Here is a 15,576-nt window from a genome sequence, read left to right on the forward strand (position 1 = left end):
GCTGAACCAGGGGAATTGAAGGGTGTAAGGACATGAGACTGATGCTACCAACCTTTCCAGTGCTAAGGGAAAATGGTGCAGTTTTGTGGTCTCAGGCCTTGATAGACTGTGGGTAAGGAGTTCTTTTGCGGGGAGATTACCTCCAGGGAAAGGTGAAATGTGTTTCTGTCATGTAATCTTTCCTTGTATAAAATAATTAAACAAGGTTCATTAGCTCATTTTCATACTCCACTTCAAAGTCTTACTTTAGCTTTACATTAATATCTTTTATCTGTGCAAACTGAATGCATCAATGGCTTTTTTCTCTGACAGCCCACACTAATGCCACACCTGGTGAATATTTCCAGCACTGAATAACATATGCTATGCACCCGTTTTTCTTTGCATTTAATGCTTGGCTAACAGTTGGCTACCAGAAAACAAATGCATGCCTGCACCCAAGGTCTCCTTCCTGTTGGCCATTGAGTAAGGAAGCCCTGTATACAAAGCAAAAGCAGGAACTGGTGAAAAAAGGAAACAGCAGAAGATTTAGAAGATGTCATTTAGGTGTAACTGGAATATTCTCTGTTCACAGGCTTGGAGGGGCAGTGAGCAGGATGACTGGATTCCTCGCACCTATCAGGATCTGGAAGGTCTACCTTGTATTGTTATTCTCACTGGCAAAGACCCTCTGGGAGAGACTTTCCCCAGGTGCTGTTATTACTCTTTCAATGTGGTTGCTTTCTAACATGTTTAGATAAGTTGGGTTTGATTCTATCTAGCTGTCTTTTCACAAAAGAAGTGTATTTTTGCAGACTTCAGTTAGAACTGTTTAAAGGTTTGGAAAGTGCAGTTTGTGAAAAGGTGAAAAGTCATGTGTGGGTCAGTAAGTGTCTGTGCGAAGTACAAAGGAGCACAACCTATCTGCTGAATATTTAAAAATAATTTTATATGTATGGGCTAATAAAACTGTTAATGAATTTTTAGTAACTGGTTAAAGACAGGGAGTGTTCTTCAAAGTCAGAGAAAACAAAACTTCTTTTTTCATTTGAGTTGGCTTTCCTAGGTCGTTGAAATACTGTGACCTTCGACTAATTGACTCCAGCTACTTAACTCGTACTGCGTTAGAGCAAGAGGTGGGCCTGGCATGCTGCTACGTCTCCAAGGAGGCAATTCGAGGGCCTATTGTAGCTCTTGACCTCAGTGAGAAGGAGCAGGAGAAGGCAAATGGCAGCGAGAATGACTCTGATGAGCTGCTGATAGACTTGGACCGGCCCCAGAGCAACAGCAGTGCTGTCACTGGAACCTCAGGTCAGTTATCCTGCTGTTGGTCTGGAAAACAAGTCTTTATTCCTGAGTCACTGGAATTTAGATGCAAACAGTGAGATGTTTTCTCAAATGTGGGTTGCTTAGCTGGATTCAGCTGCAGGCTAGACAATGAAATGTTAGTTGCAGATTCTTCACACAGCGAGCAATTTTCCTGTCTACTGCTAAAAGGAGACTGTGTTTCCATGGAAGGGATGCTGTGCCATAGCTTAGTGTCCCTTGTGATTTTGATTTTTAAACTTTCATTTCACATGTGTTGCTAGCTTTGTTCAGTGGATCCTGAAAAGATCTTAAAAATCAGAGCAAAAAGGGCTAGTATAAAATTCTAGGAATAGAAAAATGCTCTGAACTCTGGAAATACCTGTGGGTGAGGATGGATATCTGCCTCCTTGCCAAGACCAACAGAATGGTTGGGTTTTGTCCTACCTTTTCAGGCATCACCTCCCACCAAGCCTTCCCTTCTTTGCCTTCTGCAGACACTTCTGGTTCCTTCCCTTTATTTCCCTATGAGTCTGAGGTATTAGGACAGCTGAACTGGGTCTTTGCTATGCACCAGGTCTTCCCATACACTAACTAAACCTGACAGGTAGGGAGGAGGGGACATAGCCCGCTTCATGCCCAAGTTACAGTGAAATAAATGCTCTGTTCTTCATAGAAAGGAAGATGCAATTGATCTGTGTATGCAGTGGTTTGTTAAACTTGACTTTCAGAACATTGTACCATCAAATTCCAAATCCTGGATGGGAAATGGTAGCTAGCATATAGAGATGAGGATTGAGTACTTGGAGTCTGACCCCTGTTGCAGCAGGGCATTTGCCTCTCCAGCCAAAGGGACAGACAGATGTAAATGATTTCTTCTTACCTGGTGAATCACTGACCTAAGCCACAGCAGCATTCACTGAACAGAAGTATTTGTACATGAGGATTGTCACATAGATCAAATGAATTCATGGTTTTCTTTCATCAGTCAGTAACTTTTCATTGCCTGCTGTTTGTTTTCCCAGGCTCCCTGGCTGACAACGGTGTGAGCTCCTCGAGTGCCGCAGACAAGTCTCAGAAGCAGGCACCATCCCTGAACTTCCAGGCTGTGGCACACAGCTCAGTAGACGAGGGAGCTTACTCCAGCTTTACAGCCAGAGAGACCCTGAAACAAGAGTGTGACTCGCTGGGTAACCAGATGGCCAGCAGCACCACTCCCAAGCTCTCCTCCCTGTCATCAGTCTCCCAGACCTTCCAATGGCCTGCCCAGTCAGCCAAGGACAGCAAGGCCCTCCGTGTGGCACTGCCGCGCATCGTCATCCTGTCCAAAGCCGCCTACTGCCTCCTGAGCTCGCAGAAAAACAGGAACTTGCCTTCCTCCTCTTCCCTCCTGCCTCACGCTGACGTGGCTTGGCTGAGCTCCCTGAGGCCTCTGCTGCACAAGGACATGAGCAGTGAGGAGCAGTCCCTGTACTACAGGCAGTGGACGACGGCCCGGCAGCACCACGCGGACTTCAGCAATCAGGCCGAGGCATCTGGCAGCAGGACTTCTCACCCCCGGAGGCTGCTTTTGACAGGGCCACCACAAGTAAGTTCCTCCTGCCTTTTCAGCAGTCTGAGGGGGCCAAGTTTGCAGTGATGTGTTCTGAGATCCAAAATCAAAGTCAAATTTTAAGGCTAAGTCCATGCTGAAAGTGGTAAGGAGAGGAAGGGTGATGCTTTATGTCATGTTTTAGCCAAAGTGAAATACATGTGGGTGGCACTGGGCATAACATTGTCATCAGGAGAGAAGCAATTATTACTGCTGATCTCCCTGCATACCAAAGTGACACAGGCTGTGACCATGTTGTGCTCAGAGACCAATTTAGTAAAAGTGTTTTCAGGCAGAGCTGAACACAGAGCTTTGGGGTAAGCCCAGAGGCATTTATCTGAAATTTACCAAACTTCCACTGTATACTTTGGGTTAGCATTTAGACTTTTTTCCATCTCTGGCTCAGGTTGGAAAGACTGGTTCATACTTGCAGTTCCTAAGGATTCTCTTCCGCATGCTGATCCGCTTGCTGGAAGTGGATGTGTATGATGAAGAAGAGATTAATGCCAGTAAGTACTTAGTAGGTATTCTTAAGATGTGTCTTAAAGAGCCTGCTTGTGTATTAGTCTGCAAGGAAGTTTTTAAGCTCACAAAAAGTCTGTGAATTACACCTACTGCGTTCTTTCCATTGGTGTCTGCATACATTTTAGTATAGATTGATAAAAAAGTAATGGGCTTTTGGGCTTAAGCCCAAAACTTTGTAATGGGCTTATCTGAGAACTATTAAATGTATTTTGGGTTGATACATTTGTGTAGCACTCAAACGAAAGTGAGCCCAAAGCTGTAAATGGGCAACATCTGCCCATGTTCTCTCTCCTTGCAGGATTTTAAGTGCTAGCTGCTTTTAAGCAGACAGGAGATTTAAGAACATTTTGTTCTGGCTGAAACCTAACTACTATTTATGTGTATTTAGAAGTTATATACCCATTTTCAGTAAGATTGTCTCCTGTCTGCAGTTTGCAGGTTTTATGCTGAGGATAAAGGAGAATGGGATCCTCTTTGAATTTGTGCTCATTTGTCAGATCTCACAGATCCATTAGCTGCCATGGCAGGACTTTGCCTTGAGAAGAGCAAAACCTTTTAGAAATTAGTCCTCTTCATGGTGTTCTGGTACATAATTCTCATGACCATTAGACTGGCATCCTGAAAATGTACTTGTTAAACCTTTGAAAAGACTAATATTTCTGTTCATACAGTGTTGTTAATGCAAAAGAAAAAAAAAAGAGAAAAGAGAAAAATATATTTTCCTTTGATTTTGAGCTTTGGGGGCAATTATTCCCTTGTTATTTGAACTAAAATACCTCAGAAACTTAGGATGAAATATCAAAATGCGGGAGATGTTCTGCACCATGCTGACTGGCCTGTTGAGATCATGGCAATGTGTCATACCCCTGCCAGGAATGCATGGAACTCCAGCAGAAGAGCAATTTGGGTTTGGTTGGGGATTTTGGTTGTGGCTTTTTTGCTCCCACTACTTCTGTCAGAATGCTTCTCCAGAGCGCTTGTATTCTCATTATTTTAAATACTACTTTATTCTCTCCACCCCAAATATGTTTCTGTCCCATTTATACACATTCTCTTTGGGACCAGAAAACATAGTAATTTAAATTAAACTACTTATTCTCTTCTTTGAGGTTTGTTTCTTTGGAGTGGTCAGGCAGCTATCTTACCTCTCCTTCAGCATTCATCTAGGTAGTCTGGATCTTCTTACAGGATTCTCACAAATGACAGGCTCTTTATTCTCCTTATCAGTTTGGTACTCTGGCCTACACACCTATTTTCAATTTATCCTCCTGGTGCATGGGTGAGCAGAACTGAATGTTTAACCAGCCCAGCCTACAACAGCTCATGTGTTTCCCTGCCCCCGCTGAAAGCCCCATGATTGATGAAACCTATGAATGGTCTTTTCCATTCTCCCTTTTCAGTGGCATTGATGCTTAGCTGGTACTCCAGGGTTTCTCAGTAACTCTGTCATTTCCAACCAAGGTGCTCCCAACCTGCTGCAGAAATGCTTGTTATTAATCCTTCAATGTACATATGACTGACATTTTTTCTGTTAAATATCACCAAGTTTTTGTTGTTACAGTTGTTGAGGCTGTTGAATTCTGTCCAGCTGATCTTTGATTCCTTCTCCATGTTGACAATGACTCTTAGGAGTATGCCACCAGCAAACTTAAGCCAATTTTTTGTTTAAGCTGGTGAGATTAGTGAAAATATTAATCAGTGTGCCCCTCTACTGACCTTTTAACTTTATTGGTAATCTCACCTGCCTTAATGCTTACAGTGTTACATGCTGCCATCTTCTATTTAGTCAACTCTTTCAATTTACAAACCACTTTCCATTTTCTTCAGCTGCATTAATAATTTGTCCTATAGTATCATACCAAGTACTTGAGTTCAGAAGGATAAGATTCATTGCCTCAGAGAAATAGGTATTTCATAGCCATATAATGAAAGTAACACAGGATTTCTTTAGTCAACCTATTTGCATTTTATCACATTTTTCATTTAATTCAACATCTTTAATTACTTCCTTCACCCTCTCCAAATTTTGAATATTATCCAGGTCAAAGTAATGAACTCAGAGCTCTTTAGATTACTGTCTCTCCTCTTGCATCAGGGTAGGGTGAGCATGTGCTCGTCCATATAACCAACCTTCATTTCACCTGAATTCACTTTTCTAAAATCAGTAACCTCAGTTACACACCTACTTTCATGTGTTCTTCCATCTCATTTTAATCTGAATTGACTCGTGTTCAAGCTGCATTCCAAAGCTGTTTTCTTAGGCCAGTGTTTTCTACCATTCCCATTGCTTAAACTGGATTTTCCACTTTAGACTTATCTCTGTTTCAATACAGAAAAGTTTCATTTGATCCTTGCTGGCCACATCCTATTCTGTAACTGGAGTGTGTCTTCTACTGCCTTTATCAGGTACCACCAGCTACTAGTTCATAAATATACACAGCCTCTCTTTCCATGCTTTCATCCTTCTGCCTTTGGATACTTTTGCTTCTCATTTGCCCAGTGCTCTTCATTCCATCACAGAGGGGCTCGAAACTACTACACCTGTGCCTTCTGCACAAATAGGACCATTCATCTGAGCATTTTAAGCTTAAACCAGAGTGAATTATACCTCAGCAGCATGACGGATACCTAGGAAGCTTCTTCTCCTGCACACAGTTTCTAAGGAATTGCCGTTTCTTTGAAATGGCTTTGTGTGGATGTAATTTCACTGGTAGTATTTATGATGTTCGGAGATGTTGCTCTGTGTGTGTGTGCCTGTGTGAGTTCCAATGCAACTGTAAAGCAGCAGCCACCACATAAGCATCATTTGGTGGGTATCTGACTCTGCTTACCTGAAGTGTGTTGTTGCAGATCATTCAGAAGGCAGTGAAGTTACTCAGTCTAGCAATGACCACTGGCCAGACATTGAGATCTTCAGCAAAATATCTTTCGACCTGAGTGTACATGACCCTAAGTACAAAAATATAAGTCCTGTGTACACAGAGCAACTCTCAAGAGTGAAACAAGGTAAGTAACATGTAGACTTTGTAAGGAATACTTTCCTACAGAGATTCGGTGTTTATTGTTTCATTTGAACACAAGTTCACAAGAACCTTTAATCTCCAAAATTAAATGGAAAATAATAATTTATGTATTCCTCACATTACCAGGATCACAATATCTGTTTTTTAATGCTCCTAAAATTTCTTTGTTATTTCTTTTCTTTGTGCACAGAAACAAGCAAAGAAACAAAATCAGAGGAACCTAAGAAAAGGGAGACCGTGTCCATGATGCTGACTAAATATGCAGCTTACAACACCTTCCATCACTGTGAGCAGTGCCATCAGTACATGGACATTAATCCTGCTGCACAGGTTGGTGTCAAGGTCTAAGGGTAAACTGCATCCTTGGTTTTTTGTTGTGGTCTCTCCAGGCATACTGCTCTCATCTCAGGACTCATGCTTTCACCTTGCCTCAGATGGAATTGTTTAATTCTTCCATTCTCAGGGCAGATATTGTGCTACAGACCCAGGAGCATCAACTATGTCTGGCACATTCTGCATGAGTAGTTTTCCTCTGCAGCTGCCTCTGGCAAAGGGTGAATATTGTGATTAGTTTTCTGAAGCCAAAGCATTATTCAGCCTGCCCAGAGGGTTTGCAGTGTCTCACGGGAGAAGAGTGTAAAAATTAAGAGAAATGCTTGTCTAACCTAAATGCCAGCCATTCACACCTGTGATGGGAGATGGTAAGGCCTACTTCTTGCTTGCCTTGTATGTAACTGTGCATCCTTCTCAGCAGTAGCTTATGAGTCACTGGACAGAAATGAACATTTTAATCTGTTTAGTTAAAAAAACCTTTCATTTCTAAAGCAAACAGTTATGCTCACAGAAGACTGGCAAGGAAGATTATTCCTGGTTAATAGCTGACACATTATTTCTTAACCACCAGCAGCAATTTACCTGGAAATTTCTTATCTCCATTCATTCATTCCTTGCTCGCTAATGTTTTCCAGCAGCTTGCTATTAAGATATGGCAGTGTAGACACCATGACCTGGCAGTGCACAATGCCAGTTCCCTCAGAGCAGCACCAGCAGGTCTGATCTAAACCTCATGCTTCATTAAGTCCGTTGACAGAAGCAAATCCTCCCCAAGGACATCTGTTGTTCCCTCCACTTATCTTTGTGCATGTGGTTAAACATAACTCGTACTAATAAATATAAACATCTACGTCTATGTGCCAGTGTGAGCTGTGTATATAGAATTAAGATAATAAAGCTCAGGGAAATTACACTTTCAAAGGGGAGTCACTGTATAGCAAACATTATGAAGAGAGAGGGATTCTTAAGTGCTTTAACAAAACCTAAATAAAGTTGCTTGCATTTTCCATCTTCGGCTAATCATTTCAATTTTTAGCAAAAGATTATGGGAAACTCATTGGTAAGAGTAAGTGATTTGACTTTGTAGTAAGACAGATGCTTTTGTAGGATGAAATCTATCAGCTGTGTAGGCATTTGTGTACACTTACATGGTTCAGTGAAGGGCTGGGCAAACTTAAACTCATGCAAATTCTTCATAGCCTTGTTAATTGTGTGGTCTACTTTGGTCACACAACTACTTAGGAAAGTATTGCCACAGGAAAAATATTATACTGACACCAATACAGTAGTGCTCCTGCTGAGGTGTCTGAATGACAGTGCATGCTGCTGTGGAGGCACCCCCACATACTGCACTGCTCTTTGAATCTTCTAGGTAAATTGATTTGGACAGTTTTTTCCTGGTATGTATGCATGTTTGTGTGTGTGTGTGTGTGTGTATGTATGTATCTGTATATTTGACTTCTCTTTGTAAATACTGAGAAGTAATTCCTAGCTGAAATGGACTTCAGAAGAGTCCCGTTTGGATAAAGACCATTACTGGTACAGAAAGCTGATTCCTTTAACAGCAAGGCCTCAGTAATGTACCTTATTGTGATGAACATGGTTACTGAGGGAGAGTGGTTTGGATGTTCTTCTCTGATGGCTTCCAGTACTGTGACTGTAAGAACTCCTCCTCCTTACATACTCCTTACGTGTTGCCTGCTTGGAAACCTGTTTTTGCTGCTTGTTTGTCTTCAGGTGTCTGACTCCACTCTGCATGCATTCACGTTTTCATCCTCGATGCTGGGAGAAGAGGTTCAGCTGCATTTTATAATCCCCAAGTCCAAAGAGAACCATTTTGTCTTCAGCAAACAGGGAAAACATCTCGAAAGCATGCGACTCCCACTCGTTTCTGACAAGGTGCGTTGGTGTGCTGCTCTCACCCATCTGCTGCCTGCAGTCAGCTTGACATACATATGCAAATTAATGGGTGGAGGTTTTTTCTGTTGTCGTTTTGTTTTGAAGTCTTTTGTGTAAATATTGCCTGACTATCCTTAGAATGGGTTTTTTGGGGGCAAACGTCCTTTTTTTCCATTCCTAGTGTCCAGTTCATATGTGCAGCAATAATCAGTGATGTTAAAATCTGGTATAAAAAATAAACAAATGGAAGTTCCTACCAGGAATAACCTGCTTTTTCACCCTAATGTTGCCAAAATACCTTGTGTTCCAGCAGAATTTGAATGCAGTCAAGAGTCCTATCTTCACCCCATCGAGTGGACGTCATGAGCATGGACTCTTGAACCTCTACCATGCCATGGAAGGCATCAGCCACCTGCACCTGCTGGTAGTCAAGGAGTATGAAATGCCACTTTACCGAAAATACTGGCCCAATCACATCATGCTTGTCCTGCCAGGCATGTTCAACAACGCTGGAGTTGGTAAGAGACACCATCAATGCGTTGCTGTGAAGGCACCAAAATCTACGTTGGACAATGTGGATCATGCTGTTGCAGGAAATGCAGCATCTCCTCACATAGCTCCTGTGATAACAGCAGCAATGTCTGTGCAGAAATGTGGAAGAACTGCTGTCGGGGGCATGGAATATATGTTTGCATGGATCACTGCCTTCTCAGCTTAAAGTCTGATGTTTCATGGGCCATATTCACTCATTTTACTCAACCCTGCTGTGTAAATTCTAGATGGTTTACACATATTCAAATGGCAATGTTTTAGTTAGCAGAAGGTAAATATTAACTGCAGTTGAACACTGGGGGCTTGAACTTTGGAATTTGTTTTCATGGATACTGAGTTTATTCTGCAAGAAGTTTTAAGTAGCTTCAGTTTTAGAATCTTAGCCCCTTCTTGGTTCAAATTACTTCATTAATACCCTGAGAATTGTGTTCTGCAGAGTATCTTAGAGCATCCTGTCTTCTTGGAATCTGCCTTGTGGATTTAATCACACTGCAAAAGGGACATACAGATTTCTTTTCAAACTAAGGTGATATAAGCACTAAGTTCAGAAAGGATAATGACTGCAGATGTTTGTGTTACCTTTCTCTGGAAAGAGAGATAAAGTCTAATAAAGATATCTGTACATCTTCTTTATGGTATTTCCTTAGGTGCTGCCAGGTTTCTTATTAAGGAACTTTCCTACCACAACCTGGAACTGGAACGAAACCGCTTGGAGGAGCTGGGAGTGAAGCGCCAGTGCGTGTGGCCCTTCATTGTGGTCATGGATGACTCCTGTGTCCTGTGGAACATGCACAGTCCCCACGAGCCATCCAGGTTGGTACCCACCCGTGCTGGCTCCTTGCACTGCTCCAGCACTGCCAGCAGCACATCTGTGACCAAGGATCATTTCCAACATCTGGCAGGGATGCCAGCATCAGAGCAGTAGGAAGGCCGAATGTTTGTCTTGTTGGCCACCAGCATTCAGTTCAACACCTGCTGTTGAACACTTCCACATGACTGTGCCCTTACATCTGTGTCAGTACCTCCAACAGACCTCTGTTTGTGTTTGTTCTTTGCCTAGAGCCACTCTTCTTTCTAGTGACTGTTTGAGTGATTTTTCAATATGTTACTTTCTTTTGATTCAATTTCTTTTTCTCAGGGCAAACAGTTTATTTGCGGAACTTAGAAGGCATTAAGCTCTTGACCTTCTCAGTGCTTACACTGTCCAGTACAGAGAAAATAGCATTCCAAAAATTATGTGTAAGGTGACTTCTTTTACCTTTCTAAATTGCTGTGTAAGAGCTTATTCTGCTGAAAGGCTCATTTTCTGAATGGTTGCCCTGATGAGGTGAAATTAGTTGCCTGTTGCTAAAAAGTCTTAATTTGTGTGAGTAAACATTCTCAGTCGTCAATGGAATTTTTCGGTCCTTTTTATACACACACATGTATATATATGCAGTGTATGTAATATAAAAATAATAAAATATGTTTGTGTGTTGTGTATGATCATGTTTTGCAGCCAGTCCCTGGAGCCTGGGAGTTTCAGCAAGAATGTGTCTTTGAAAAGCGTCCTCCAACACATTGAAGCCACTCCCAAAATTGTTCATTATGCAATACTGGGTGTTCAGAAATGGAACAGCAAGCTGAACACCAGGAAACCAAAGGCTCCGTTCTCCAGGTGCCATGTGCGTGATTTTATACTGCTCAACATAGACCTGACCCAGAATGTGCAATATGACCTAAACAGGTAGGCAGCACATATATATCTGTGGAAAAATAGCATATTGGCTTGATAATAACCTTGTCACAATGTTTCTGAATGCTGTTGAGATAAACAAAAATATCCTGCTTTAGGTAATGAGTGCACAATCACAAAAATAAAACACTGTGTGATACATGTTTCATCTGAATGAGTAAGGCATCAAAATAAACCTGCTACAAGCCAAGAAAACCTGGGAAAGATAGATCAAGGGCAAGGAAGGGCTTCAGAGGACTGAGAAAGTGAGGAAAGAAGAAACTTGAGGAGAAAAAATATTTGGGACACCAAAAGTACAAGAAAGGAGCCAAAATGGCATCAGTTACAAGAAGAATGGGGAGTTTCCAGAGTGCCTAGAGGGAGGGATTCCTTGTATTTCCTTCAGAGATAGCTCTCCTCCCTGCTGTCACTTGAGTTTGCAAGAAAAACAGATGAAAACATTTCTACTATTTCCTTCCTCCCCACCCCTGTGCTCACCTGACTTCATGCTAAAGCATTTGCAATAAACCAGCCGTATCATGGGCCTTTATTGCTAGCTCTCATCACAGATTGAAGAAATACCCGATAATTCTTCTCCCCAGACAAGTGAGTTCCAAATAAACCCTGTCTCTGCTGGCCATAAATGGCCCTGGTGCTTCTCACCTTGGGCTCCTGCTGCTATTTCCAGGGATCCTGTGTGTTTAAGCAAGGAACTGGAGCCTGTCAGTGCAAGCTGGTGTGACTTCTGTGTCAGGTTGACTCATGAGGTGGGAGTCAGCCCATAGAAATGAACAACATCATGAATAGTGGAGGACTAGGGTTACTTTCCCAGCAGCTTTTTCTCCCATAGCCAAGTATTTGTTAAAGCCATATTTTACCCCTTGATTCCAGTTTATGGAGAAATATGTCATATGGAACTGGTTTGTTCAGAGGTGGAGGTTGGTCACTGCAGAACTTCTGCCAAGTCCAAAATACATAACACAAAAAACCCCAAACATAAAAAGAATTTTAAAAAAATTAGTAAAGGGTGGGGAGAAAATGTTTGATGCCAGTGTGTGATGAGCATGAGAGCACAATCCAGATTTGGTGTGGGGAAGAAGCACACAGGCACACTGAAAAGTGAAGATTAGTTTGGGTTTAGGGTGACCAGCAGCTGCTTTCCTAGACCAGGAGCGCATTGAAGGAATGAGTCTTTGGAACTCTGCAGAAAATGTGTACTGGCACCGTATCAGATGATCTCCAGAACTCTCTGCTGAGCCCACAGTGGTGCATTTCAGCAGGGGGTGTGTGAAGGTTGTGCACAGCAACCACACAGCTGGTTTAGTGATCCTTGTGTTTAATGTCCAGGTACTTCTGTGAAGATGTGGATTTTAATCTGAGGACCAACAGCAGTGGCCTCCTCATCTGCCGCTTCAACAACTTCAGTGTCATGAAGAAACATATTCAGGTTGGAGGACAAAAGGACTTTGTTGTTAAGCCAAAAATCATGGTAAGTCTGGTGTACTTGAGGGATAAGATCAGGACCTGTTTTCCCTAGAAATCATGAATTCTCTAGTACTTTACATTTATTTTGTGCTTCTTTGATGTTGGACATTCATGGCTTAATCCATGGTAGGGCTGCCACATCAAAAATAGAAAATGAGAAACATTTTGCTATTCATAAATTACTAAAAATCCTCCTAATCTATTAGAAGATGGACTGAGATTGGGAAGAGTTTGGTCTAGCTCTTCAGTGGTATCTCTGATAGAGGAAGATTTTGCAGACTCTGATCCAAAGCAAGCAAGTTGTAGCAGATTCAGTTTTTAAAATTCAGCACAGCCACAAGTTTCTGGTGTTTGCTGGTTTGTGATGACTTTCAGTCCTTGCACTTCCTAACAAGAACTAGGCTGAAGAAAGGCTCTGAAAACTGCAACCTTCTGAAATCCCCCCAGGAAATCCAAGTATTTATAAAAATATATCAAATATTTTACACAGAGTATGTTACACCTATTCCAGCTTTAAATGGAGGTGTGTTTCAAAGGATTGTCTTTAATCTAGGAATCTTACAGTTTGTGTTCCTGGTGGTTTTGAACACATCCCACACCATCTTCCTTTTAAAAAAACACCTCCCATACTTCACAATTTAACTGACTAAACTCTGGGTTTAAGTATTCTTGGGTTTAAGTATTTTTTAAGATCATTTTCTGATTTTTCTTTTCTTGTGGTTGCAGTGGAATCTGTAGTAACAGACTGGCCTATGAGAAAACTCCATAGAAAACAAGAAAACATAGAAAACATCCATTTTTATGGATGACTCCACACCAGGAGTATGTAATATCATATAATGCCCAGAAGTAAGGCAGGATGAAGGCCACTGGGACAGTTTGAACTCCACATTTTATGTCCCTTCTTTAGGCAAGCAGATATCCACAGAAGTACATAGCAAGCAGAGAATGAAGAATTAATTTATTTCTGTGCTTTGGTGCAATGTGAAAATCGAATGGGGAGTTTTCATCCTTTTGTTCCTCTTCTCTCTGTTCCTGCTCTGTCATGGCAGTCCCTTCCCCAGTTAGAGGAACTCCAGCAGATCAAGTACACAGAGTAGGTGGGTTAAAAGGGTTCCCCTTGGTTTCACTGCAGGTCTCAGACAGCGTGGCACCAATAATGCCTCTTCAGTACGTCTGTGCCCCTGACAGCGAGCACACATTGTTGGCAGCCCCGTCTCAGTTCCTCCTGGAGAAATTCCTACAACATGCAACCTACAAACTCTTCCCCAAGGCCATCCACAACTTCAAGAACCCGGTATTGGCCATCGATTGCTACCTGAACATCGGGCTGGAGGTACAAGAGATTTGCAGGGATGATGGGGACAAGAAAATGCAAACCTTTACTTCAATACCTTTGTTGTGTTGAAATGCCCTTCCTCAGCATCAAGGGTAATGCTTGAAGACTTTGGTCTCAAACAGATTCTGCTGCTGGAAGTAAAGGACCAATCCACTGGAGGAGCTGGTGGTGAAGCCTCCAGCTGGCTGGTGTGGGTAGAGACCAGAGGTCTGTGATGGATTAATGTGACTGCTGGGCTGTCCCAGGTCCTGCACTTGAGTCCAACAACTCCATGCAGTGCTGCAGGCTTGGGGTAGAGTAGCTGGGAAGCTGCACAAAGGAAGAGGACCTGAGGGTGCTGGCTGACAGCAGCTGAACATGAGCCAGGGTGTGCCCAAGTGGCCAAGAAGGCCAATAGCATCCTGGCCTGGATCAGCAACAGTGTGGCCAGCAGGACCAGTGAGGGGGTCATTCCCTTGTACTCACAGGGGAGGCCACACCTCAAATCCTATATTCAGGTTTGGGCCCCTTAGTTCAGGAAGAACATTGAGGTGCTGGAGCGTGTCCAGAGAAGGGCAGTGAAGATGGTGAAGGATCTGGAGCACAAGTCTGATGAGAAGCAGCTGAGAGAGCTGGGGGTGTTTAGCCTGGAGAAAAGGAGGCTCAAGAGAGACCTTATCAATCTCTACAACCACCTTAAAGGAGGCTGGAGCCAGCTGGGCTTCTGCCTCTTCTGCCAGGTGACAAACGATGGGACAAGGGGGAACAACCTCAAGTTGTGCCAGGGGAGGTTTAGATTGGATATTGAGAAAAATTTCTCCATGGAACAGACTACCTAGAGTAGTGGTGGGTTCACCATTCCAGGAGGAATTTAAAAGTTGTGTAGATCTGGCATTTGGTAACATGGTTTAGTGGTGAACTTGGAAGTGCTGGGTTAACTGCTGGAGTCAGTGATCTTGGATCTCATGGACCCATGATAACAGTGGGATCTTGATGAGTGTAACCTAAACAATTCTGTAATTTGCAAAGGAATTGGGCATGTCTGTCTGAAATAATATTTCATACAAAGCAAAAACCAGAAAGTGATGCCATTCTTGACAAAACCTGGTGTTCATCCTTTGATGCTTCTGTTGTTATGAACCTGAGTTTCAAGGAAATTAGATTTTTGCAAATATGTTCTAGATGTCTGTAGGTGGGGAATTTAGAATTTTTGAACCTAATGGTCAGCTTGAAGTGGGTCTGGAGCAGGGTCAGTGTCTAACAAGGGTGCTGTTCAGACAAATTTTATGGAGGTCAGTGGTAAGATAGAGGAGGCACCCTTTGTTATATAACAGCCATCACAGCACTGAGACACAAGAGTATTTGGAACCCAAAGCACCAGGATTTCCCCTTCTTATGGAATCACTTTGTTTGATAAATGTATCCTTATTAGAATAACCTGTATAATCTATATAGTCATTATACGCAGGTAATTCGTAGAAGAAAAAAAATCAAACTGAATTACAGAAATAATGTGTTGCAGACTTGATGACCAAATTTGAATCTAGAGGTTTATTCCGTGTGTTACTTCTTTGGGAAAGTTTGCTCAGTACTGCAATCTTGTTGGATTGGATTTTTATCAGAGCACCAGCTGACTTGCCTGTTATCACTAAGCTATATTCCATTCCATATAAGTCATCCTTAGACATTTCTGAGACAGAAAGCATTTCTTTCCCCCTTGTGTTTCAGGTGGCCATATGCTACATTAGCTCTCGCCCCCACTCAGTCAATGTCAACTGTGAAGGGGTGTTCTTCAGTGGACTTCTGCTCTATCTCTGCGACTCCTTCGTCGGTGCAGACCTCCTCAAGCGGT

At 42.4% G+C, this 15,576-nt stretch overlaps 1 protein-coding gene across 1 annotated transcript in view; it reads left to right on the plus strand.

Moving 5' to 3' along the window:
• Positions 1 to 15,576, plus strand: part of GREB1L (GREB1 like retinoic acid receptor coactivator) — a 132,323-nt gene that overhangs the window by 112,440 nt on the left and 4,307 nt on the right. The window contains 13 exon segments of the mRNA XM_031066537.1: positions 575 to 690; positions 1,046 to 1,290; positions 2,310 to 2,872; positions 3,282 to 3,384; positions 6,251 to 6,406; positions 6,614 to 6,753; positions 8,494 to 8,655; positions 8,969 to 9,173; positions 9,855 to 10,020; positions 10,706 to 10,933; positions 12,269 to 12,410; positions 13,542 to 13,742; positions 15,453 to 15,574. Of these exon segments, the coding sequence (XP_030922397.1) occupies positions 575 to 690; positions 1,046 to 1,290; positions 2,310 to 2,872; positions 3,282 to 3,384; positions 6,251 to 6,406; positions 6,614 to 6,753; positions 8,494 to 8,655; positions 8,969 to 9,173; positions 9,855 to 10,020; positions 10,706 to 10,933; positions 12,269 to 12,410; positions 13,542 to 13,742; positions 15,453 to 15,574 (2,549 nt within the window).

Source organism: Geospiza fortis, unplaced genomic scaffold (assembly GCF_000277835.1).
Source record: "Geospiza fortis unplaced genomic scaffold, GeoFor_1.0 scaffold53, whole genome shotgun sequence".
Lineage (NCBI taxonomy): Eukaryota > Metazoa > Chordata > Aves > Passeriformes > Thraupidae > Geospiza > Geospiza fortis.